Raw genomic sequence first — 24,463 nt, 5'->3', positions numbered from 1 at the left:
CCTGTATTCCCTTTGCAATAGATGCCACTTCCAGGCAAACCAGCTTTGAAATCATATCCCATGTTAGTTGAGTTGCAAGGGAAACAACCAGATCCCCTTCTTTAAAATACTTTTTGTCTAGCAAAAAAAAAAAAGGAAAAATAATCACCCATCCCCAGACTAATTTTAAATAAAAGGAGGCAACTGAGGTGTTCCTTTCCTGCAGCCGGCCTCTTCCCCCATGGCCTGAATGCTTGGCAAACCTTTTGCGTGTGGTGCAACTGAGGTTTTACACATTAAGGGAGGCTTGATGAGTAAAATGGTAGAAGAGAACAAGGTTCACACTACCTGTAGAACAGATTTCAGCCCAACCCCTCACTTGGTTTTGGCAGTTAAAGAAAGGATGTTATACTAGCCACCATTCACCAGAAATGAGACACCAAAGCCAGTTGGGGCTGTGAGGTTTTTTTGTCTTTGTTTAAGGGTAGGTTTGTTTGTTTTTTAATCATATATTTATTACATAAATATATAGTAAAATAGACCAGCAACAATTACCATAAAAATATCTTTCTTTAAAATCCTGACCAAAAACACAAAAAGGGTTATTTTTTTCCCCGCCCCAGACTTTTCAGGGTTATTTTTTTTTTCAAAATCGCACGTCACAGACAAATTGTGATTGTCGTATTTTTTACATCAGCAGCTTCCTGCTTCCCATATGAAAAAAAAAAAAAAGGAAAAGGAGGAAAAGGAAGAAAAAGAAACAGAAAAAAAGAGACAGGAAGGGAGAGAGGGGAAAAGGGTGAGGCAGAGGGAATAATTTCCCCACCTGGTTTTTCCTTCCCTCTGAACCCCCCCAACCCAACCCCCCCTTCAGAAACATACTGAAAACCCCATCTCCCAAATGTACATTCACTAACTCCCTGCTCACAGTTTCTTTCCCTGCTCTGGACTGCGAGGGGAAAACCACAATGCATAGTATATTGGGGTTTAAGTATAAAGTATAAAGTTGCCCCCTTATTGGAAACTCCTTTCTATTCTCCCATAATCTTTGATGATCTGGATCCAAAATCAAAACCCTTTCAGAAAGACCGACCGGCTGGGGTGGTGGTGAAGAAGAGATCTGTGGGATACCATTTACAGGAACTATATGAGGTATGTACTTGGCAAAGAAATACTGAGAAGAGGTGTGGGAATAATCTCTCTCCCCCCCAAAGATATGAATAGTCCTATAATGTGAAAAAATCTGCTTCCTACCCACAAATGATCTCAGTCATTAAATGCCCCACAGGGATGGAGGAAGGGACTTTGGAGTACCGTGCCCCCAAGAAGCAACTCCTACTACAGGTTGCAAAGGATTTTGCTTCTCCAGGAAGGGTAGTTTCCACCCCCACAGAGATGGCATGGCATACAAAAGAGGTGGGGGAGATACTGTTTTCCTTGCACTGAACTTTGGGCAAAACGAGAGCATGGCATGATGGGGAGAGTGACACCTGAGGTGGCGAAGCATCATTGGAGGGATTCACATCCTGAGATCTTCACATCGCTTTAAGTTACAACCTAGACAGCAGCCTATGTATCCTCCTGCCCCTGTTGTCATAAGATGGGGCACAGTGCCCTCTACAGGAAAATGGGCACACAGGAGTAAGGTCAGAGGCTTCCTTTCTCCATTAGCAGCTTTCCTGCGAAAAGAGTGTCTTGCATATATAAATCTCTGGTACAAAGGAAAAAAAAGTAAAGATTCTACCTTTTTGCTTTCAAAGTCTATATGCCAAAACTATTTCAGATCCCCTTCAGAGGTGGTGTTGAGTGTGTGCTGGTGATGGAGGGAAGAAAGGGTTGTGGGTGATATACACGGATTGATCCTAAAAAGATGTTTACCATTTTAAAAGCGTAAGGGGGTGTGAAATGCATTCATTCTTCATAGCTGATGCAGAGGTGTTGGCCAGGCTGGAAAGGTTTACTTTGGCTATAATGTCACGGTCTTACCAGCTAAGTAATCCCCGTGAAAGGGGGGTAGTGCTCTTGCCTCTTCTTTGTAAGATACAACCAAATGAAGCTGGCTGTTTTACAAACTCGTGCTATTACTTGATCATACTCCAAAGGTGTGAATTGAAACTACAGAGAAAGTCTGAATTAATCTAGTGTTGTAAATTCTAGCTGAAGTGATAATCTGTGCTAGTTCATTCACACACTAACCTTCATTGCTACCTAACAAGCAACTATCACAGGAGTGTCAACCAGATCATCATCCAAAGTCTCATGGTCTCAAAAGGTGGAAAATCCTTAATTTTAAATACCTCCAGTTGGCTTTCCATCTTAAGAAAAGAAACTAAGAACCCAGATTCTCAAATCATTTAAGGGAATACAGAGCTTAGCCAGATGACTTCAGCCTGCTAGGCAAGAACACTGAAGGGCCCAGGGATAATTCTACAGTGACAGCACTGGGTGGTCGGCTGAAATCACACAAATGTTTCTAATTGGGCAGGACCATCTCTCCTTTCAGAGCCTCACAGGGACAATGAACCCCATTAACTAAAGTAGTGTATAATTAGCCAAGTCAAATAAACTATAAAATGAATGGCGGACATTTCTCTCTCCCTCTACCCTGCCTACCATTTGAGAGACTGGCAGGAGGCTGTGGCTGTGCATGAATGTGAAACAAACTTGTGCAAAGTGCAGATGGGGTTTACATTTTGTATGCATAGGATATCTGTGCACAGTTGAAAGAACTATATTTATACATACATATGCTATAGATGAAGTCAAGCAGGAAGTTCTGCACAAGCCCACTGAAATGAAGGAGCAGCCCCGCTCATTTCAGGTGGTGTGTAGAAGTTGCTCCTTTTCAGTTCTACTACACATACATATATACACACACATATGTTCAAGCTCCTTCATCCAAGGTCATACCATTTGTGACCATTTTCTCAGGACTATAAAGCCCATCTTACATCTCGCAGTTCAGTATGTGTCGGAAATTAGTGAAGGAAAGTACCAAAACACTATTTTACAGAGGCTGTACTATTTGGTATAAGGCAATGAGGAATTAATATCCTGCCCCCTCCCTTCCTGATAATCAGGGGCATCTTCACATGGTTTGTAGACTTCAAACATAAGATGTTCCAGTCACACCTTCCCAAGGCAGAACTAGTTTCTAATTCAGGTTATATATAAAATATTTACAGAGTTACAAATGCAGAACAGACTGTACACTGCTTGATGTGTGAAAGTGTGTCCTTGCTGGCAACTTACAGAGTATTATTAAGGCTTCTAGAAAGATGAGTGTAGACAATTGGGGTCGAGATGGGGCAGCGCTGAGGCCTGAATGGTGCTTCAGCTCCCCTGACAAGATGGGGAACACGAGGCATCAGTGAAGTGAGGACAAAGGACAGAACAAACAAGAATGAGGAAAGCGGGGTGAGGTTATGGTGGGGAGAAGGAAAATTTCTGCAAACACACAGAAACACATATACCTACACATAGATATACCTCAACTCTGCCACAAATACTCGGCAGAGCAGCTTCGAACCCACAGAACAGACAATGGCTCAGCACCTCTAACTTTCAGGGATATTCAGCCGGGCACAGCAGGCATATGATATTCTTATTATGGGAGAGGACAACCCTGTCTATAAACAGGGAATACAAAACAGGCACGCTGGAAGCACAGGGACACTGGCATGTGTGTATGGATAGGGACCCTCTTTCCAATAAAGAGGCAAATTTGTACTAGGTATGTTTGTACCTCTTAGAATGTTAAAATACATATGGAAAGAGTCTCGTAATTCAAAATCACAAGATTTGACACCCATATACCTGAGGTGATTTACACGGCAGACTCACAAGTTCCACACTTTCATTATTATATGTAAAACGTACACATTCAGACACTAGTCAATGCTGATAAGTCGTTACGGACACATCTGGGCTCACCATAAACCAGAGTGTATCTTTCTCATATACCAGGAGGACGGCTATGTATGAATGCCACCAAGAGTCAGAATAATGTATCCTCTGAGATAAAGAATACGTGCGACTAGCTCTGGCCTCGGCAGGGTCTCTTGCCTAAACTGTTTCATGGCCTGCGCCTTCGCTCCATCTACAAAAAGTTCAGAACAACATGGGTATGGATGGCATTCATTTTTCTTGTGCTGCCCAAATAAAAAAAATAAAAATCCGTTGGGGCTCTGGGCTGCCAAAGAGGATGCTGCACCCACACTCCTTAAACTCAAGTCAAACCCCTCAAAAACTAAGAAAAGGGAGGAAGGGTTTTATTTCTAAATGAAGCCGGGGTTTGGGAACAAGATATTGAAAGGATGATTGTTTGAGATCTGTTTTTTGGGCTTCTGGGAGGGTTAAGGGGTAAGTTGTAGAATGCAAATTAGTTACCCAAGCAAACCTTTTCAGCCTCACAGGGAGGATTATAAGTGGTAGGACAGCAAAGAGATCCAGGCTTTCTGCAGACCCTCAGATGGCACTTCTACAGACAGCAGAAGTATACAGGTAGTCCTTGTTTAGCGACTGCCTCGTTTAGTGACCATTCAGTTATAATGGTGATGAAAAAGTAACTTTGCGACCAATGCCTGCATTTATGACCTTCACAACTCTATAAAGCAAAGGAAAGCTGAAGTAAGTTGGTAAGCACAATCACGGTTGCACTTACCAACTGCTTCACTTAATGACCGAGTTGCCGGTTCCAATTGTGGTCACTAAATGAGGACTACCTATGGTTCATTTCTCTCTTACCAAAATAAATGGCATTAATCTCCAGTTTTTGTGTTTTTTTTTAAACAATTATGTGGCAGAAGGTGGGTTAAGAACTTGAAAGGCTGGCTGGTGGCGTGAGAGTAGTAAGGCAAGGACTAGCGCTAGAGGATAATGCTTGTCTTTCAGTATGAGACTGTCCAGCTGGGAATCCTTGATCTATGGGGAGAGAAGGGGGGGGAAGGAAAAGAGAATAGAGGAGGCTGACTTGAGGCAACAACGCCAAATACACTGGAACATTTTTTGGCAGGCGGGCTGGGGAAGCAGCTCTTAAAAATCATTATTTTACTTCAGTATCAACTTTTTATTTTTTATGTATTGCTTATTCTCGCTCTAACTGAAAATAAGAAGAAATAAAAGACGGGACCCTCCAAACACTGTAAATGATTCTGCAGAACCCTTGGCTTCAGGAATCTTGCTTTTCTGCATCTGTGTGTTTAAAGCAAACAGCCCCTCATTTCGATGCAATGCAAGTATAGACAACTGGAGCACACTCCTCTCCAGATGCTAGGAAATTAAGGCTGAAGACAGACGGGTTTATCAGAGTTAAAAGGTGACCTGAAAAAGCATCATTATTTGGGTTCTTCTCTACAATACTTTTGGCTTCAACTCAATTAAAGAAACGGAAGCTGAGCACAGCAGCTTTAGAATCAACCCAGATGTTTCAGCCAATTAATAATTTCAATCTGATTTTCTTTGGAGAACATTTAAAAATTGGCAGCAAAATGGCTGAGGGTTGATTGCTGAAAAAAGCAGCAACTGAAAAATTCCTCAGAAAAAGGCATTCTTCCTGCCTAGTTGTGCAGGATTTCTTGGCCTAAATACAGTGGGCAGAGCACTCTGGAAAGCTCTAGAAATTTCCAAAATGCTGCTCTACACAGGCAGACCCTCTGTGTAAGAAGCACAATGGCCCCAAATGCACCATTTCTGAAGGAAGATGCAGAAATATATTGTATATTGGCCATGTTTGTAGTAGGTGCCACCTTAGGACAAGCATCCCATCTTAAGTGAACAAAAAGGAGTACACCTTTTAAAAAGAGGATTTCAAACGGCCACCTGATTTCTTGGGCCCACCCTTATGCTGGCTTTTTGATTTTTTAGCTGATCAATCCAATAATACAACTCTATCTTTTATACATGCATTCATTTCTGATCTAGCTGGATTTATTTTGTTTCAAACTCCTTTTTCATCTGAACTGACTGTGTGTGGTGCATGTGTGTGTACATTTTAAGACCCCAAATCTCCCTCAAGCCACACGCAACTCTTGCAGCTACTGCATTCATCTCCGATCCAAGGACAGTTTCGCACATGGAGTCATCCTAAGAATTACTGAACATGTCAACTGACTCAGTAAAAACGTTATGCATGAGATTGTATTCAAATTCAACTCAATAGCAGCTCATTCATAATAGAAAACCATCAGTATAGAAGCCATCAGCTAATAAACATGCTTGAGGCTTAGAAATAACATACCTGGTCAATGTCCCCCATGTTTCCCTAGCAAAGCATCTCAACTTCTGAAATGGGTAAGAATGGGTTGGGAATACTAACCAGCTTTGTGTGGTGCAGATACATTAGTGAAAGCTGTCTCTTTCCCCGAATGAAATATGAATAAGTTACTAGTTGGTCAGTAAATGGCTTATGCCACATTCCGTAGTATCTGGGATGCATTAAAATCTCTTCAGTTTGGAATGAATAAATAGAGTATAAAAAGATAAAGAGTACCTTGAGCTGAGAGTTCAACTCCTGATTACGTGGATAATTCTGAATGGCTTTTCCCTTTCTGAAGTTTATTCAACATTCCAGTTAGAGAATACACATCTGAGAGATCTGATTTCAAGCCAAATCTCTGAAATGCATAGACATTTATGAAGTGGTTCTTTTCTTTCTTTACAATAGCTGTATGCCAGCCTAGCCATGGACACTGGGTGGGTGGGGTGCTGAAATACTATTGCAGTAATAACAAATGGACTTGTAAAATACAGGTTGAATTGGAAAACTGTTAGGTAGAAAAAGACTTCTGCCTGAAATCCTGGCAGAGCATATTGCTGTTTTAATAGTCTGGATCAGTACATGACCGCTTCATATGTCTGCATAAAGTCGAAGGACAATGCAGGAGTTACAAGGGGGTGGGAGTGACAAATGGATACTAATGCTCCAGTTTATAAATAGAGATTCAGCTCACTGAAGTGGCTCATTTTGCTGTAACTCTTTCCTGGCCACACAGCTGGTTCCTAACTACTCACTTCTGCAGAAGAACTGTTTTCCTGTATGACCCCTGGAACATTACCCGTGGAACAGAGTCATGGAAAGAGAGCAGAGTAAAAAGCTACAGGAACCTGATGGTGATGACAGGGAAGAATCCAGATTTAACTCTGATTAAGAATGGGTCTTGCATAGTGGGAAAGCAGCAGATTAAGGCTGGGTTCACACATCATGCTAAATCATGGTTTGTTTTAACCATGGTTTATTGAATAAACCATAACTGGCTGGATTCATACAACATGCTAGGCCATGAACCATGGTTTAAAAACCATAGTGGTTAAGTTTCATACAACATGCTAAGCTAAAATCAAGGAAAATCACATCATATCTTAACTAAGAATAATGCGGTAGGCTAAAAGTAATGATTGAATGAAAAGGTCTAGTTTCAAGAAAAGAGGGAAGCTGGTTTATTACTGTGCATGATGTTTTGGATGATTATACTAACACTGGGCATGCTTAAAAAACTCTTAAATAGTGATGATCTCAGGATAGGAAAGAGCTCTGGGCTCATGCAGCAAAAGGAGGGCAGCACAGAGGTGCCTACAGATCAAAGCCAATTCCTGCTGTTTTAATGAAATACATTCCTTACCAAATGCCCCTTCAAGATAATTGTTTCCATGGTCTAAAATCACCCAATTACACCACCAAAAGTAGTTATAGCTGTCAAAGTCTCCAGCTTGGAACTAAGCAAAAGGTGTTCTTGTGGAGAAGTGCTATATAAACCTCAGTGGCAGAGCACTTGCATGACATGAGAGAGGTCCCACATTTAGTTCCTAGCATCTCCAATTATCAGGGTCTATGTCTTTCGCTCTCTGAATGAGAAAGCAGAAAATGAACTTTTCATGAGAAATATGGCTCTAGCTTCTGTTCTGATGAGGATTCGGATTCCCCAGGAACCTAAACAATCAGAATACTCTCCACTGCTCTCCACCCTACATTCCAGAGCTGGGGAAAATTGCCTGAAGCCTTGGGGACTGCTGCCAGCCCAAGTAGAGAATACTGAACTACCCAGGTCACTGGTCTGCTTCCATAAGGCAGAAACTCATGTCCATAGAATGAGTCTTTGATTCAGGCCCCAAGAGTGTATTTTCCTTCAAAGCTTTAAGATATAGGATCAGGGCCTAGCAAAAGAATTTTCATGGCCACTCTGAAGAAAATCCAGTGATTTCAGTAGGATTTCCTCCTCAGAGAACCTGTACTGTATAGGACTTTGCCTAATTTACATTAACCCCTCTCTCTCTCTCTCTCTCTCTCACACACACACACACACACACTCACCTCATTTTATTGCACAGGGAAGTTTAATGTAAGAAGGGAACTGTTTGCCAAAGAATAGCAAGACTGTTTCATGGAACTGAAACAGGTTTTAAAAGTGATTGGTGAAAGTCGGGAGGGGCAGAACAATGAGGGTTGCAGCAAGAAGGGGCAGAGTTAAGGTGATCTGGGTAAACTGGCTACTTCATTTCTTTTTTATTTTTTGGAAAAGCTAGACTGAGTATGAAGGAACCTAAGCCTTTAACAGGCTGTGTGCACGTGTTATGTAAGTGTATAGGAAATGGCATGTTATGACATAAGTACAATGAGAACACACCAGTCTAAGAAATTGGCCAACCAGGCTATAAAGTTCCTCATCTTTGGATGCTTTTCAAATTGTTATTGCATGGATATGAGGCTTTGGGGATAATTTCAGGCAAGGCTCACCAGCCTCTACGTTGGACAAAAAAATGTTCTCCCTCAAAGAAACCCAAGATTAACTCACACCTTCAAGGCAAAACTTCTGCATCTGCATATTCCCAAGATAAACTATTTCAATGGACCCAGTTGTATTCCTCGGGGAAATAGCTGGCGGAATACTGCTGGGCTGTGCATCCTCTGCACTTTAAACACATCTAACTCCCACATCAAGAAAAGCTGAAGGCTGTGCTAAGAAAAATGGAATAATTAAGCAAAACTGCAAATGTGGGCTTATTTTGCATAATGTGTTCTGTTTCTACACTAGAGTTGTGTACACCACACCACTGGAAATCCCACTTAACTTCTGTTCTGACATTTCATTAGGCTTTATAGCCTACCTTTGCTGCCATACAAGTGAGAAACTTGCTTTTTTTAAAAAACAGGAGACTGTTCAGATCTGTATTCAACATCACATTTGATGACTGCATGGAACAGAGGAACAAGCGTTGCCTTGAATATTATCCAACACGACTGCTGGCATTTGGGACTCCAGGCTCCCTTCAATTCAAGCCCAGCAATTACATCCCCATTTAACCCCATGTCATTTAAAGATGATAAAAACAAAGCAAAAATCAATCTAACAAACAAAAGAGCATTACTTTTTTCCAACCCCAATTTTGTTTGTGTGATTTTTCTTTTCTTTTTTTCTTTTTTGTGAACAGACCCGTACAAAGATTTTTCTTAATTAAAAAAAATTATACATATTTATATATATATATATATATTTCTGTATATTAGCTTAAATTGGAGCTGTGTTCTCCATGCGCCGGCCTCTGAACCTTCAGATGGTACATCCAACATGCACCCAACCCATCATGTAACATTTCCCACGGCGTCTTGAATGAGGTAAGAGGTAAAGGGTTTTTTTCAACGGAAACCATGTGACAGAGAGAAAGAACAAGGGAAGGGGGGGAGGTAAAAATATACCCCTCTCCCCAATAACATTACATTACAGTTGCAAAAAAAAAAGGTCTGGCTAATAAGTTGACAAAAAATGGATCTATCACAGATAAAGCAGGTTAGGAGAAAAGAGAGAAGTCTGATCTATTAACAGTGTTAAGTGCCAAAATACTTGCATTAAGGTGATCACAGTCTGGCTTGCATTAAAGGTGAAACAGACAGGAAGAAAGCGGGAAGCTGGTGGTTGTTTTTTCTTTTTCTTCTTCTTTAGAAATACCTCCTCCCCGGGCAAATCTTTAGAGTGGGGATCCATAACTGGATGTTCCATGCCAAATATGGCCCTAGGTACCAACTGCTCCACCTCCCAAGGGTCAACCAAGAAGCAAGAAAGCTGGGTAGCGGCAGGCTGGCGGCTACTGCAATGGGGTTGCTAGGCCTGGTTGATCACCACTTACTATTCCCCTTCTCCAAATGATGTTCCCATAAAGCTCATTGCTGGCCAGAACTTCAGAGGTTCTATTTTCCAACAACCAGAAACAACCACATAAGCACAACACTAAATAAAAAAATCTGAGATCAAATGGAACAAGACCCAAGTTTGAAAACCTAGGGTACTTTTCTCTTGCCAGCTTGGCCAATTCCGTTTTACAGATGTGGGTAGCCTGCCTCCAAGTTCCCAAGTGGATCACCTCTGACACACTTCATGCAACCTGAGGCTTAGGGCGTTGTTCTGCCCATGGCAGTTCAAGTTGGGCAGAGTGACCCTCCTATTGTGCAAGGAAGTGCATTAGAATATTATTTCCTTGATCTAGCGCCCCTCCAAAAGGGAAAATTAGATTCAATCAGGTCAGGATAACCTTTCTAACAGGCTTCTGCCATACAAAAGAAACCTCTGCCCTTTCTTCCCATGTGTACAAACACATCTGGGACTACAACAGGGCCAGTAATTTAGAAGTACAGGGGACATGGAATGCTGTAGAAGAAAGAAAAGTTATTATGCAGAGCCCACAACCTCTTAATACAGAAAGCCTGTACAATTCTGGTTGTGAAGGGTGTTGCCATGTCCCCAAGAATTTACTGTTTTCATGTTTTCTGTACTGATAAGTGCCATTTCCCAAAAAAATGAGTAAGAAAGAATTGAAACCTAACTTGATTCTCTTGGAGCATTGAAGAGTTAGGATTTCTCCTCATTACTTCCCCAGAGAGAAGGGCATTGAAGGGAGGGTGCAGCAGGGCAGCAAGAATACTAGTGCAGCAAGAAGTGTACCGCCACGTGGCGTGGGAAAGCGTGTGCAAAGAATTAGCAAGGGCCATTTAAAAGCCCAGTGGGAACATTGCATGCAGCCTTTCAGCTGGGAAGGGGCAGCAGGTATGGGTGGGAATGTGTTAAATCCACCCGCCTTGCTGAACATGGAGGTAGATTGGCTGAAGCTTTGGGGAGGGAAGAGGGCATCGGGGCAGGGCGGAAGGCTGATGAATACACCTCTCAACACTGGAATACAAGGCGGGCACCTCTAAAGAGGCAAGCCCTGCAGTGCGATTCAAAACAATATAAAATAGACTTCTTATTCAATCACCTGTTTCTCCATGAGGGGAGGATTGGAGAGGAAGGATTTTTGTCTCGTTCAAAGTGCATCTGTCCTTCACATGTGGACCTTGAGCTTCAATTTGTATTTATGGTTTTTTTGCCAAAACATCTGTGACCTTCCTTCCCCCCACCTGTCCCCAATAATTTAATAGGATTTCTCTTTTCCTCTCTCGGTTCCATTTCTTTCTTTCTTTCTTTTACAAAAAAAGTGCATTTTTCAATTTTAGCCTCCCAGGGAGGATAACTAAATGCTAAAAGTTCTAAAAGAAATCGAAAACAAGAATAAAACAACCAAACACACTCTGACGTTTCCTGGGACTGTTATGTGCAAAAGAAATATATACATATATGTATGTATATATGTATATATACTTATATATATTGGTAATCAAGTCCGTTTAAACGAGAGAGGTTTGATCAGGGCTGGAACAAAGAGGTGCCAATTGTTTCCAGTGTTGTGGGGGCCAGAAAACTTTTTTTAAAGAAGGGGAGAAAGGCAAAGCACTTTGGAGGGGGGGGGGAGAACATGTGGATTGTTTTCCTCTTCGTTTGTGTTAAAGTTTAAGACAGACATTTCACCCTGGAAAGACGACTTTGGACAACAGGGGATATAACAAGGGGGTAGGTGGGAACTATTGTCCACTTATTATTTTTTTAAATCTGCCTAGACAAAGAATGTGTTGGCTACTGCACAAATCTACCTCGTAACCCAGATTTTGTATAGCTTCGACTTTTTTTTCATGGCCCAACCCCTACCAATGATGCCCTTGCTTCCCCTATCCATGGGATTCACTGATGCTGACGTGCAATATTTAGAAAAACAAAACAAGAAAATGAAAAGAAAAATGAAAACAACAAAACAGAACAAAACAATGAAAATCTGTTGTGTCCGAGGTGATGAGGTGAGGGCCTCGTGGCCCAAGTCCAGACATCGCCCCAGTCCCAAATTGCCCCATGTCCCCAATTTGCCCACGCCACCCTGTTTGCCCCCTCCCTCCCTCCCCACACCCTAAACTTCCTGATCCTCAAAGACCTCGAGGAAGAGTGGGGGAAAGAGCTCTGTGGGGCATTCCACCTTCATGTGCAGGAAGCGGCTGGCATGGCAAGCCCCAATCATGCGTAGGTCGGTCACCTTCATGAGGAGCTTGGGCCAGAAGTGGGGAATGTTGTGTTTGCGATAATTGATGTAGTGTTCAAATGCCAGCAGATAGGTCTCTTGGCATTTTTCAATCTTGTCAACGCAAATTAGCCCACTGCGGTCTGCAAGGTAAATGGAAAAGAGGATACATGTCAGGCAGGCTGAAGTTTCTTGTGTAAATTTGCCCCTCTGCAACCAACCAAATTGCCCTAATCCCAGGTTAACCTTTCTGACTCACTAAATCGGTTAAACCCTCATTGCTCGGGTTAGAATTAACTGTATGCTCAGAGCTTTGCCTCCAAATGAACAAAGCATAGCACCTGAAATGGCCATGGTACCATTTTCAACTGCCTCATGCCTTTTTTGAAGGGAAAAATGCAGGACAAGTTCAGCTCCTTGGTTTTTCTGTTTCCCCCCTTCCCCATGTAGGAGCTCCATCAAGAGCACCCACAAATGTGGCTTACACTGCCCAAGGAAGAGGCAAAGACTTTGTGGGACAGGATAGGATCTTGTGCCCTGTGGGGTAGATGAACTGGCCTGACAGGCTGGTTTAGGCCCAAAGGCTGGAAGTTCCCTATTCCTATTCTAGTGTTTTAGACATACGATTTTCCTATGAGTATGAAGAGGCTCCAGAGTTTAAAAGTGGACCTTCTGCTTGCTCACTGCTCACTGCCTTACCAATATCTTATAACGATCTTCAGAAAAAGAGTACAGGTAGTCCTTGCTTAATGACCACAATTGATACCAGCGACTCTGTGGCTAAGCAACACAGTCATTGAGTGAGATATCACATGACCACGACGTGCAATTTTTCTGCCGGTTTCTCCATTGACTGTGCTTGTTGGAAGCCAGCTGGGAAGTGCACAAATGGCGATCATGTGACCAACGCTGCAATGGTTATAAAGCCTGCCAGCTGCAAAGTACCTGAATCGCAATCACGTGACCACAGGGACACTGCGATGGTCGTAAGTGCAAGGACCGATTGTCAATTTTCAGCACCTGGTAACTTTGAATGGTCGCTAAACAGGGCAGTCGCTAAGCGAGGATTACCTGTATAGCTTAGAGTCCAAAATCTAAAGCAAAACACAATTGCTTTTTTCACAAGCCATTTGCCACTTATTTGGAGTTGTTTAATGCAGCACACAAAGCACATTTCTTCTCAACACCATCTCCACTGTCCCAGGTGTTATGCCCTGCATAGCTTTAAGGACCCAGGAGTGTTGGTGTTCTTTAATAAATGATAGCAATGCTGCAGATTGATCCATCAATTCCAGTAAGGACTGAATGAATTCTGGGGATAATTTCACTCTCTCTCTGGATTTGATAGAATTGCTTATTGTCAGTCATAATATAACTGAGAATGACTTTTCACTCTCAGTCACTCAATTCAATCTTCAAGATGTCCCTCAAATCAAACTGACTAAATTTCCTTTCTTCCTAGTTTCTCAGTGCAACCTTCTCACCTGAACTTAATGATGCAGTCCACTTTCCAAGATTCAACTTGAATTCAATTTTTCAACACATGTCAAAGGCCAATTTAACTAATCCTTCAACCGACTGACTGAACTCCCCTCTGATGAAGCCATTAAAAGAATCCTCTTCACTATTTAATATCCTTTTACTTAACCCTCCCTCCATTTACTAGCTATGTACAGTATCCTGTGCATTCCACAAATGCAACACATACTCTGCTTAGCTGGTGATTTGGGAGACTGTGAGAAAAAATAGCTAAAGATATAAAACTGCTTATAGTCATAGTCTCACTTAGGCATTTTGATAAATTGGGAGTCGCATGTTGCCCATCCCAGATCTAAGGGAAGAGCTGTAGCTAAGAGTCTGGCCCATAAACAGTCAAAGGTTCAGTTTCCACCTTCTGCCAAGGTACAACTTTAATTTGAAGTCTTACAAAGCCATTGATGATCAACACAGATAATACTGAGCTACATGCAGCCCTGGTCTGACTCACTTGTGTTTGAATAATGCCAATCGCGTAAGGGGCACACAGAGAGCATAATCAATCCACCACCCCTACCTGAGGACATGAGCAGCACAGCCTGGAGCAGTGCCACTTCAGTGTCATCCAGGCTGAAGGCAGAGAGGGATTTTCCCAGATCAAAGATGGCATCTGATACCACGCCCAAGCCACCGTTCTTCAGCTGCTCCCGCTTGACGGCCATTTCACCACTGAGTGTCAGGGTTTCACTCTCAGGGTCGTAACGCACAGCTGCCCGCAATGACATAATCTCCATGCAGCAGCCCTTCAAAAGGATGATCTGGTCCTCACAAGGCAGCTAAAGGTGGAGAGAAGCATGGTCATCTTGGCTCTGGCATACATGGTTATCTAGGATAGTGCTGCCTAGGATAGTCCCATTGGAGTAAAAGAAGATCTTACTCTATCTCCCAGAGAATGAAGACATTTTTGCTCCCCAGGGCAGAAAAGCAGTGCAAGGTCTTAATATAAAGAGACAAGGAATGGCAATGCTATAAATAGTGGGTCCCAGAAGTAGAAAGAGCATACATTCTCCATGTCAATCAAAGCAGCAGGAAATCAAGAGCCAGAAGTCAGTCAGGAGAAAAAACCAGAAGGTAAGTTGTGGTGGGAAATGTGATGCTTCTTTTCAAAGTCACTTATTTGCAGGAAATGTTCCTCTTCTAGCAGCTGGCCCCATTTACCAGGAGGCTAATTGAAATTTGCTGCCCCCAGCTAGTTAGAAATGCTCCCAGGATGGCTATCAGAACATCTATGAACAACAGGTTACTGCATGATAATTCTCTCACAATTTTCGGTCTAAGATAATGTTCCTTGTCTCCTGTATTTGAGACCAAGTCCCTGGTTCCCAATTTTGGCTTATTTATCCATCCTGAACATTTCGCAGGCATAACAAGATAGTTTGCAATAATTAATTCACTAATCTAAACCCATCATGTATGAAATATTAAAGAGGACATTTTACATTGTTAAAATTAATATAATATAGTGGCTGAGTTTTCATAGCACATTAGACTAGGGTAAAATGGTGTTGGGTAGTTTGTGGTTCAGGATATTGTGAGAATCCTGCCTTTGTCTTAGCATGTTGTATAAAAAGCTCACATTTCCCTAAATTAAATAGAGAGAAGAAGAAAACAGAAAACTATTCTCCAAGAGTATGATGAATGAGGCCCCACCACCTTCATTACTCAGTGTAGACTTACCTGATGTACTCCATTTGTGCAACCCACACCCTTATCACATCCAGGCTAAACTACTGCAATGCAGGTAGTCCTCGCTTAATGTCCATTCGTTCAGCAACCACTCAAACTTACGATGGCGCTGAATGAAGGGACTTATGACCAGTCCTTGAAGTTCTGGCTATTGCAGTGCCCTCATGGTCACTTGAACAAAATTTGGGTCCGCTCAGGCCCAGCCGCATTTATGACCGCCTTTTGGCCGCCTGCCTACCCACTGCTGCCAGCTGCCCCTGTTGCCCAGCCCTGTCCCTGCTGCTTTGCACACTGCACCATGCACCACTACTGTACCATCCGGGGCCTTCTTTCGCACTGCCTTCTTTCACGCCGGTGCCACTGGGGCTTCTCTTCTGTCCCACCCAGGGCCTCTGTTCATGTGCCAGCCAGGGCCTCTGTTCATGCTCTGCCTAGGGCCTTCTTTTGTGAAAGAAGCCCAGCATGTTAAAGGCAGCTCCGGTTGTGTTAGCACAAAAGGAGGACCTTTCTAGCCAGAGCCTTCTTTCAGGCACTGTGCTTCTTTTGCCAAAGGCCCTGGGCAGGACACGAATAGAGGCCCTGGCTGGCACACCAATGAAGGCCCTGGCTGGCACACCAATGAAGGCCCTGGCTGGCACACAAACGGAGGCCCTGGGTGGGACACAAGAGAAGCCCCAGCTGCACCAGCAAGAAAGAAGGTGGTGCAAAAGGCGGCCCCGGACGGTACAGGAGTGGTGCGCGGTGCAGTGCATGCAGCAGTGGGGAACTGGGCCGGGTGGCGGGGGCAGCCGGCAGCAGCAGGTAGGCAGGTGGAGAAAAGGGCAGAAATAAGGGGGAGAGAGGCAGGTGCGGGGAGTTGAAAAGGAGCCAGAGGAGGCAGTCCCTTACCTTACCGAGGCTCAGGGCTGGGAAGGACCAAACTGGGAATGTCTTGGCTCAGGGTGGGTCCTCAACTAACAAACGGTGGGATTTGGTTAACAATGGCCGTGAGGACTACCGGGATTGCTGTTGCTAAGCAATGGGGTCACATGATGTCACGCTTTATGACCGCATCACTTAGTGATGGAAATTCTGGTCCCAATTACCATAGTTAACCGAGGACTACCTGTACACTTTACCTGAGGCTGCCTTTGAAGGCTATTCAGAAACTGCAATTGGTGCAAAATGCTACGGCCACTTGGGTGGTAGCAGGTAAGCATAGGCTATAACTGGTTTTGTTGACATGGCCTTCGCTGCCAGTGAGTTTCCAGGTACAACTGAAAGTGTTGATTTTAAACTATAAAGCCTTTCATGGCTTGGCTTCCAGATACCTTCAGGACCATCTCCTTCAGGCAGAAGGTTGGGAGGAGCTTGGAGGTAGTGATTCTCTGCTGCAGCTTTATTGCTTCAGAACAGCCTACTCCCTCCCCACCCCCAGGTTTACAGTGTATCTCCAACACCCCCTTGATGGCATTTAGAAATGGTAAAAATGGTATCATTCCAGAAAGCCTTTCAGCTGTAATGGCTGCCACTAGGGCTGGGTGCCTATGGGTGTTATTAACTTATGTCATCTATTTTATATTGTTCTGTGTATTGTTCTTTTGCTGTAAACTGCTGGGATATTCCATTATATTGGAATATGGTGGTATAGAGCAGGGTTCCTCAACCTTGGCAACTTTAAGATGGGTGGGCTTCAACTCCCAGAATTCCTTGCTGGCTGGGGAATTCTGGAAGTTGAAGTCCACCCATCTTAAAGTTGCCGGGGTTGAGGAACCCGGTATAGAGGAATTGGAATCATCATTATCACCATCATAACCATTTATCCACTTTGGGAACCAACCTAGGCTTAGCCCCTCCCCCCCCAAATGTTTCCTCAAAGATCCCTCTACTTTCAACACTTTACATGCTTTCCTGTAGTTCCTGTTTGCAAAATCTGCTGCTTCAGTGTCATTTTCTCCTTTAGTTAAGGATTTCTCCCTTACAAAATGATTCCAGTCAAGCAGTAATCATAGACTGAATGTGACAACATCATGATACACCCAGTTAACTTAGCCACATGGGTGTATCACTGAAAGCAAATCTACTATAGCTGGAGAACATCCTTGGCAGGTCACAAGGGTGATTGTAACTAATCATGAAGTTAACTTAACAAAGTTCAGTTTAACAAAACTAAACAAAGTCCATTTGGGGGCAATGCATTCTAAATAGTAAGAACTATTCTTTTTGTGGTGATCCATGAAAGTTCATGGAAAATGAAGGGCATCTTCTGACACTGTGATAAAAATATTTATGAAATTTTTTCTCCTTCAGTGTAGTCTGCCCTTTAACCCTCTGCAGACAGAGGACAAACTGATAACCATTGAAACTTATCTTCAGAGCTTCCTATCATCTCCTGTGTATGTAAAGAGCTGAAGAGAGGTATACAGGGCGGATGAGACAAGCCCACCAAAACCAAAATCCTTTGGACCAGGATTTGATGGGAGGAGAGATGGCATGTGGAGATACTGATGATGTGAGGATGCAGTGTATTCCTATGTCCTCCTGACAGTCAGCCAAAATGGTTCTAACAGTGAGAAAAGATGAACGTAAGGAGAAATTATCTGGAAGTTCAGAACTTCACAACTAAATTCCTCCTCCCTCCCACTGCTCATCATCCATTGCTTACCTCTGAAAACATGGGCAGTTTTTTGGCAAAATCCACCACACGGGTGATGGCAGGGGTGATGATCTTCGTAAACTCACTGAATGCCTCCAAGTCTACTTTGTCCCCGTCAGGCATGGAGGCCATTGGTGATTGACCAATATCTTCAGGCTATTAGTGGGAGGAAGAGGCAGAATTAAGACTGCAGAGAACTCACTCAGGATACCCCATATAACAGGAAATTTATCATCCAACTGTAAAATTGGAAACATAACTCTTATCCGTCAGCATCTTGTCCTTCTCGCTCAACTTCTTTACGAGGCAATCTCTTTATATTAGTTATACATAGCCTTTGTACAAATAGCATCAAAACAATATCACTTTATTAAAATATGAAATCTTTAAAACCATTACTAGCAATTTAAAATATCAGTTTTAAAAGATATTACTCTGACACTACACTGTGCAAATGTCAATAATAACAGTGCTGAAAATACAAGTTTCGGTCCCTCAAGGCTGGGAAGATCCGTGTCCATCGTTCTATTCAAATGCACTTGTCTGAGAATGACAAGCATCTGCCTTCAGCTGTTCTGGACCCAAGGGCTTTGGAAAGAGCAATACAGCAATTTGAAGGATATCCTCTGTCCCCTTTCCAATGAAAATGTAGGAAGTTTACCACACTTCACTTCCTAGTCATTTGGAATATTTGGGAAGAGAGTGCTGAAACCCTGCACTGAGTAAGGTCCAGAACTCCCCCACCCCCCAAGGTTTAAACTTCTTTCTTATATGCAGACAGTTCAAGAGCAGGACCTGTTTAGTTTCATCATCAGAACTCAACAGGAATGCTTTTTAATCCATTTTTGGACTGAATTTCAGGACCACTTCCTATGTTCAGCAAGGAACGCTGCCGTGCGTTATAAAGGCTAGGGAGAGGGGAAACAGAATCAAGCAATGTTTACCCGTGATCCCCTCAGTCTGCTGGCCTATTTCCTCTCCCAACCCCCAAGCCTCACTTTCTATGACCTCCATGTCCTGACCTGCCCTGACATTAACTGACTATGGCCAGCAGAGGGTGCCCCAAGCCAGCAATTCCTGCTCTGCTCAGAAATGGGGGAGGAGAGGGGGGTTGCATTGAGGGGTTTCCATTCCATCTGTCCTTGGTCAGAGCTGAGAGGTCACAGCTGTGGCCATTTGCTCAAGAAATTAACCCTTCAGAGGCACCTCTGCAGCCTTGAATAATTTGCTAAATCAGTTTCCCAACCTTGGCAACTTTAAGATGTGTAGACTTCAACTCCCAGAATTCCCCAGCCAGCATGTTTGCCAAGGTTGGGAAACACTGTGCTAAACTATGGCAGCGAGAAAAATCTTAACTAAAAATGGTTGAGTTCTTGGATTTATCATCAAGTTTATGCTGACTCTGAGCTTACTATAATTGCTAACATTCAAGACGGATTACAATTTTCCCACATTAATAGCCTGGGAAGATATTTGTACATTTTTAAAAGTAAGACCGCAACTAATGTTAAATACGTAAAAATATTTTCTTTTCAAGGGCTGAGCATATGCTTGTATCACCTCTACTGAAATAAAAGAAGCTTATAAATTGGCCAGATGTTTTATGTATGAGCATGAATGAAAAAGAGATTTAAAAAATTATACTCTATATCTCAATTAAATTTATTGGCAATTAAGGTCAAATTCAAATTAAAAATGGATGGAATAAGAAACCTTTCATACTATGAAAGACCACATAGCTAAATGCTTCAGCTTTTAAAAAATGCTCACAATTTGCAATAAATCTATAACATTATATTCAAGGCTACGTTGGTATTCTGATTACGCAGCACACAATATGATTTTAGCACAGAACTTAGATATTTTGGTACAAAATGGTATTTTTTTAATAGTACAAAGTAGATACAGCTCTGGTTTTGCCTAATTCATAGCAGCTTTCTTACTTTCACTCATAAACAGAGTTGCAGAACAGCTAGCAAACAGCTGAAAATGTGTAGTTACTTCATTAGCCAAGCAGGATGTGAATATACTTTGGTCAGATGCATAATTCTAATGACACAAACTCTAACTATACATTTGTGTTAATTTCGGCCTGCTTCTTTATCCACTGGTTAAGGAAGAAAACACAAAGAAAAACAATATAAACTCCAACAACCAATGCTCAGTTCTCTGCAATGCTTAGCACAGTATTTCTCAACCTTGGCAACTTTTAAGAAGTGTGGACTTCAACTCCCAGAATTCCCTAGCCAGTATTCTGGGAGTTGAAGTCCGCACATCTTAAAGTTGCCAAGGTTGAGAAGCACTGGCTTAGCATATTAGTGGCACAAAATGTTAAGTCCAGCATAAAATAGAGAAGTGTGTCTACTTGGCATCAGGTAACCAAAACTTGAAGCAGAGTAAATCTTGCATATATTCACTTATTCTGTCTGATTTACCTTTAATCTATCAGATTTTGGGGAAAGGACTGGGGAAAAGAGATGTAACGGAAAGATATGGACCCTTGAAAACAGAACTAGGGCCTGAAAATATTACAGGTAGTCCTGGCTTAATGACCCTAACTGGTACTGGCAACTCTGTTGCTAAGCTGTCGTTAAGTAAAACATCATGTGACCGCAACTTGCAACTTCCTGCCAGCTTCCCCATTGACTTTGCTTGTCGGAAGCCAGTTGGGAAGGTTGCAAATGGCAATCACGTGACCATGGGATGTTGCGACCATCGTAAATGCATGAATCAGGATCATGTGACCGCAGGGAAGGTGCAATGGTTGTAAGTGTGAGGACCAGTCATAAGTCACTTTTTTCAGTGTCATCGTACTTTGAACAGTCACTAAATGAATGATCATTAAGTGAGGACCACATGTAATCCAAAATAAAGAATGAAAAGAAGTATGTAAAATTATGCATTGCGTCAATTCTGACAAATAGTACTGTCTACCCTATTTGCCAGTACAATTTACCAGGAATTTCCGCTTCTGTTTCCAATGGCTGCCTTGGGCATTGGTACTGCAGTGTGCATCCGTAGCAATGCGTATCAGCTCCCATTCCTCTGCCGTTGGCTCTGGCCGGTGCTGAAGGGATTTCATCATTTCCTCTTTGCGCCGTCTCTCCCGGTTCTCTTCTATCAGCTTCCGCTTGGCTACTCTTTTGGAGTCATCCAGCACCACTAGGGGGGTGGTGAAGAATGAAGAGGTGTGAGAGGAGGGGGTCTCACATAGAGCCAATCAGAATTCTGCAACCAATTTGGCCAATTCCAAGGTGCCAAAGGGAATTATGAATAGCAATCTGATAGGCTGCCTTGACACCCTATGGAATACTAGGACAGCTCTTGTGAGGTGCAGAGCTCTCACGCTACCCCAAGGACTCAAAATGTAGGGATTCAAAGATGATCCCCCTGCAATTTTACACACCAAACAATGTATCTCCCTCTTTTGATCCTCCAAAGTGTGTCCATTCTTGGGCACATTTCTTCTCTGCTCCCTGATAACAACCTGTAACCACTCCCATTCCCATCTCCCCAACCCCCCTAGTTCTCTAAAGTGGGCGCAATGCCCTTACAGTCCATGGCCATGCCAACGGCAATGCACTTCTTGAATCGGCAAAGCTGACACTGGTTGCGGGTGATCTTATCGATGACACAGGAGCCATCATATTTGCAGGAGTATGTTGGATGCAGATTTTTCTGAATGGTCCGTCGGAAAAAGCCCTGTAGAACAGAGAACGCAATCAGACTCAGGCAACCCTGAGAAAGCAGAGCATGCATCTTTCCATTCTCAAACCATAATCCACTCACCAATTCCCCCACCCATGAGCTTCTGTATTCTACCGAAGAGGATACAGTCCTGCTGTAGTGCTACTGACCTTTCCAACTGAACTGAACCTTTTGCTACTATAACTATCAGTGACAGGCAAGTGATCATAGAGGTGACCAGGGTAGAAAGACATCGTTTTGGTGTTTGGAACAGTGGTTGCTGCCAGTGTTAATTAGTGGATTTCAAGTTTTGTGTGTTCCTATGGTTCTACCCCAGGATATAGTCACCTTGTGACATTCTGGTACCATGGCTTCTTAGGAGGGAATACAGGATAGAGTTTACCAGAAAACTATTCTCCTCCTCTTGGATCCTACAGAGTTTCCATTTATTTCACTGAGCCTTCTGAAGTAAATTTTCCAAAGGATTACACCTGTGACCTAGTTCTTTCTCTCCCCCATTACTAACCCTTAAATGATTCTTAAGCCTACTATTAGCGTTTAAACTTTGTCAGCCCAGGACCTAATTCCACAGTTCAACCCAGAGCTGGCTGGCATTTTGCCGCAATTGAGTGATTTATGATGCCACTTGAATTTTCTGCCCAAGGCACTAAAACTTTAGCTATGTCTACCTGCAGCTTGTTTGTTTTCTATTTAAGTCTGTGTTTCCTTTTATCTTTGGGTTGTTTTTTTAGTAATTAAATAAAAAGAAAATGATGGTAATGCCTTTTATGTCAGGCACAACCTATTCGCGAAACAGCATTACAGAGTTAAACACAAGCGCACTACACTTTCTTGCCTTTTACGTGCAAGAAAACCGAATTCAATTGTTTTAATTATGAGCCACCCAGAGTCGTGTATATGAGATGGGCGGCCTATAAATTTACTAACTTCATTCATTCGTTCATTCATCACAGAAGTTGCTGCAAAATGGGAACATCTGCCCAATCTAGAAGGTTCTAACTACCAAATGTAACATCTTGTCAGACCACATGGAAACAGCTCCCGTAACATTTCGGAAATGTATAAATAAAGGGGGGAAAGGGAAGGGCAGCTTACATCAATTTTTAGGAAAGCTCTTGAAGCCCCTCCCCCCCGAAAAATTGGAGGGGAGGAAGGGCTAATAACTAGAGAAATGCACTGTGTGTGTATTCCAAGACATATTTATGTTTATTACAAACTTTACATTTCCATTTTAAACTTGGCACTGAAATCAGGTTTTGTGACGGCTCTTTATTCATTCTCCATCCAGAGTTTTTAAATGCCTACTCATCTCTTCCCCCTTCCCATTCAAGGAAAAGTAAACACAACTTTGCAGCAAACTGAAATACTAGAAGAAATTATAAGAAACTCTTACAATAAAGCCCACAGTAGAAAAATTCTGCATTTCAGGGATGCAACCAATTGTCCGTGTGCTTACTGAACCTTATCTTGCCCCTCTGTATAAAAAGTGGGGATTGACTGAGCATTACAAGGGAAAAACCTCTTTCTTTTTCCTGCTGCACTGTGCTTTTTTCCTATAGTCCAGATCCAATAGTGAGTTAGGTTGGGGAAAAATAATTGAATGAGGCCAAGCAGAGTTGAGAAAGGTGGGAAACAGTAAAGATTTCATTCCTCTTATTGTACATCCAATTGCACTTTACATTAAAAAAAATCTCTGCTGAATTTATCGGCAAGCAAACAAGCATGTGTTTAATATACTTTTAATTATTCAATGTCAAAGCAACAACATTAATTTTTTAAAAATTAGTCAATAAATAATGCCTAGAAAACCCACATGCTGTGCCCAGAAATCTAAAGATCTGAATTCCAAATCATATTGCTACTAAGCCCAGAAACAGCCCTCTCAGAGAAGAGGGAGAAGAGGTGGCCATCTAAAGAGAAGGATTTCAAAGGGCCACCACAGTTGATGAACTGCAGCCCCCAAGTGAAAGGCATATCTGCAGTAGCCTCCTGTACAAAGAATGGTGATCTTCAGGCACAGTTGTCAATTACTACAGAGAAGCTAACTGTAGGAAAGTTTTGAGGAGTGATTCCCCTACGTTATGCATGGGTGTAGAGCATCCCTTGTATTTTTTATTACAGGCCCCAACATTGTCTCTAAAGCAGCTTAGGCTCTTATTGAGTTAATTCTCCCATTCCCTGTCTTGGGGGGGGGGGCGGGGAACCTGTTTATTTTATCTGCAGGAATCCCCTTATTCATCTTACAATCTAGTACAGTATAACCTTTCCTCAGCCATACCTTCCCAGTTTCTTTACTGTTTCCTATCATCACTGATTGGTCAATCCACATAATCTCTTCTTCCTTTCCTTTTGCTTTGGGCATTTAATATTGATTGTTAATAAACTCTCCCAGACATGACATTTAAATATTTCGGTGTTCTGCATAACTTTAATAATGCTAATTATACATAATATTAATTGAGGTGTGGTGATCAGAGCAATGGACCTGGACCAGGAAGATACAGGTTCAAATACTTAACTTCTCAGCTACAAAACTCATTATGGAGCTTT

General features: G+C 42.5%; 1 protein-coding gene across 4 annotated transcripts in view; it reads right to left on the bottom strand.

Moving 5' to 3' along the window:
• Window positions 1-655: 655 nt before the first annotated feature.
• THRA (thyroid hormone receptor alpha) overlaps window positions 656-24,463 on the bottom strand; it is a 139,970-nt gene continuing 116,162 nt past the window's right edge. For all 4 annotated transcript variants that reach the window (XM_007420682.4, XM_088143426.1, XM_025166795.2 and 1 more), the window contains 5 exons: window positions 21,760-21,907; window positions 21,162-21,367; window positions 18,215-18,361; window positions 14,402-14,660; window positions 656-12,491 (listed from right to left, as the gene is read on the bottom strand). In XM_007420682.4, the coding sequence (XP_007420744.1) occupies window positions 12,241-12,491; window positions 14,402-14,660; window positions 18,215-18,361; window positions 21,162-21,367; window positions 21,760-21,907 (1,011 nt within the window). In that variant the 3' untranslated portion in view covers window positions 656-12,240. The remainder of the gene's footprint in view (window positions 12,492-14,401; window positions 14,661-18,214; window positions 18,362-21,161; window positions 21,368-21,759; window positions 21,908-24,463) is intronic.

This window comes from Python bivittatus, unplaced genomic scaffold (genome assembly GCF_059951505.1).
Source record: "Python bivittatus isolate LINGU-HERP-01145 unplaced genomic scaffold, Pbiv_v1 ctg000410_np1212, whole genome shotgun sequence".
In the NCBI taxonomy this organism is placed as follows: domain Eukaryota; kingdom Metazoa; phylum Chordata; class Lepidosauria; order Squamata; family Pythonidae; genus Python; species Python bivittatus.
This window is presented reverse-complemented; position numbering and strand designations above follow the sequence as displayed.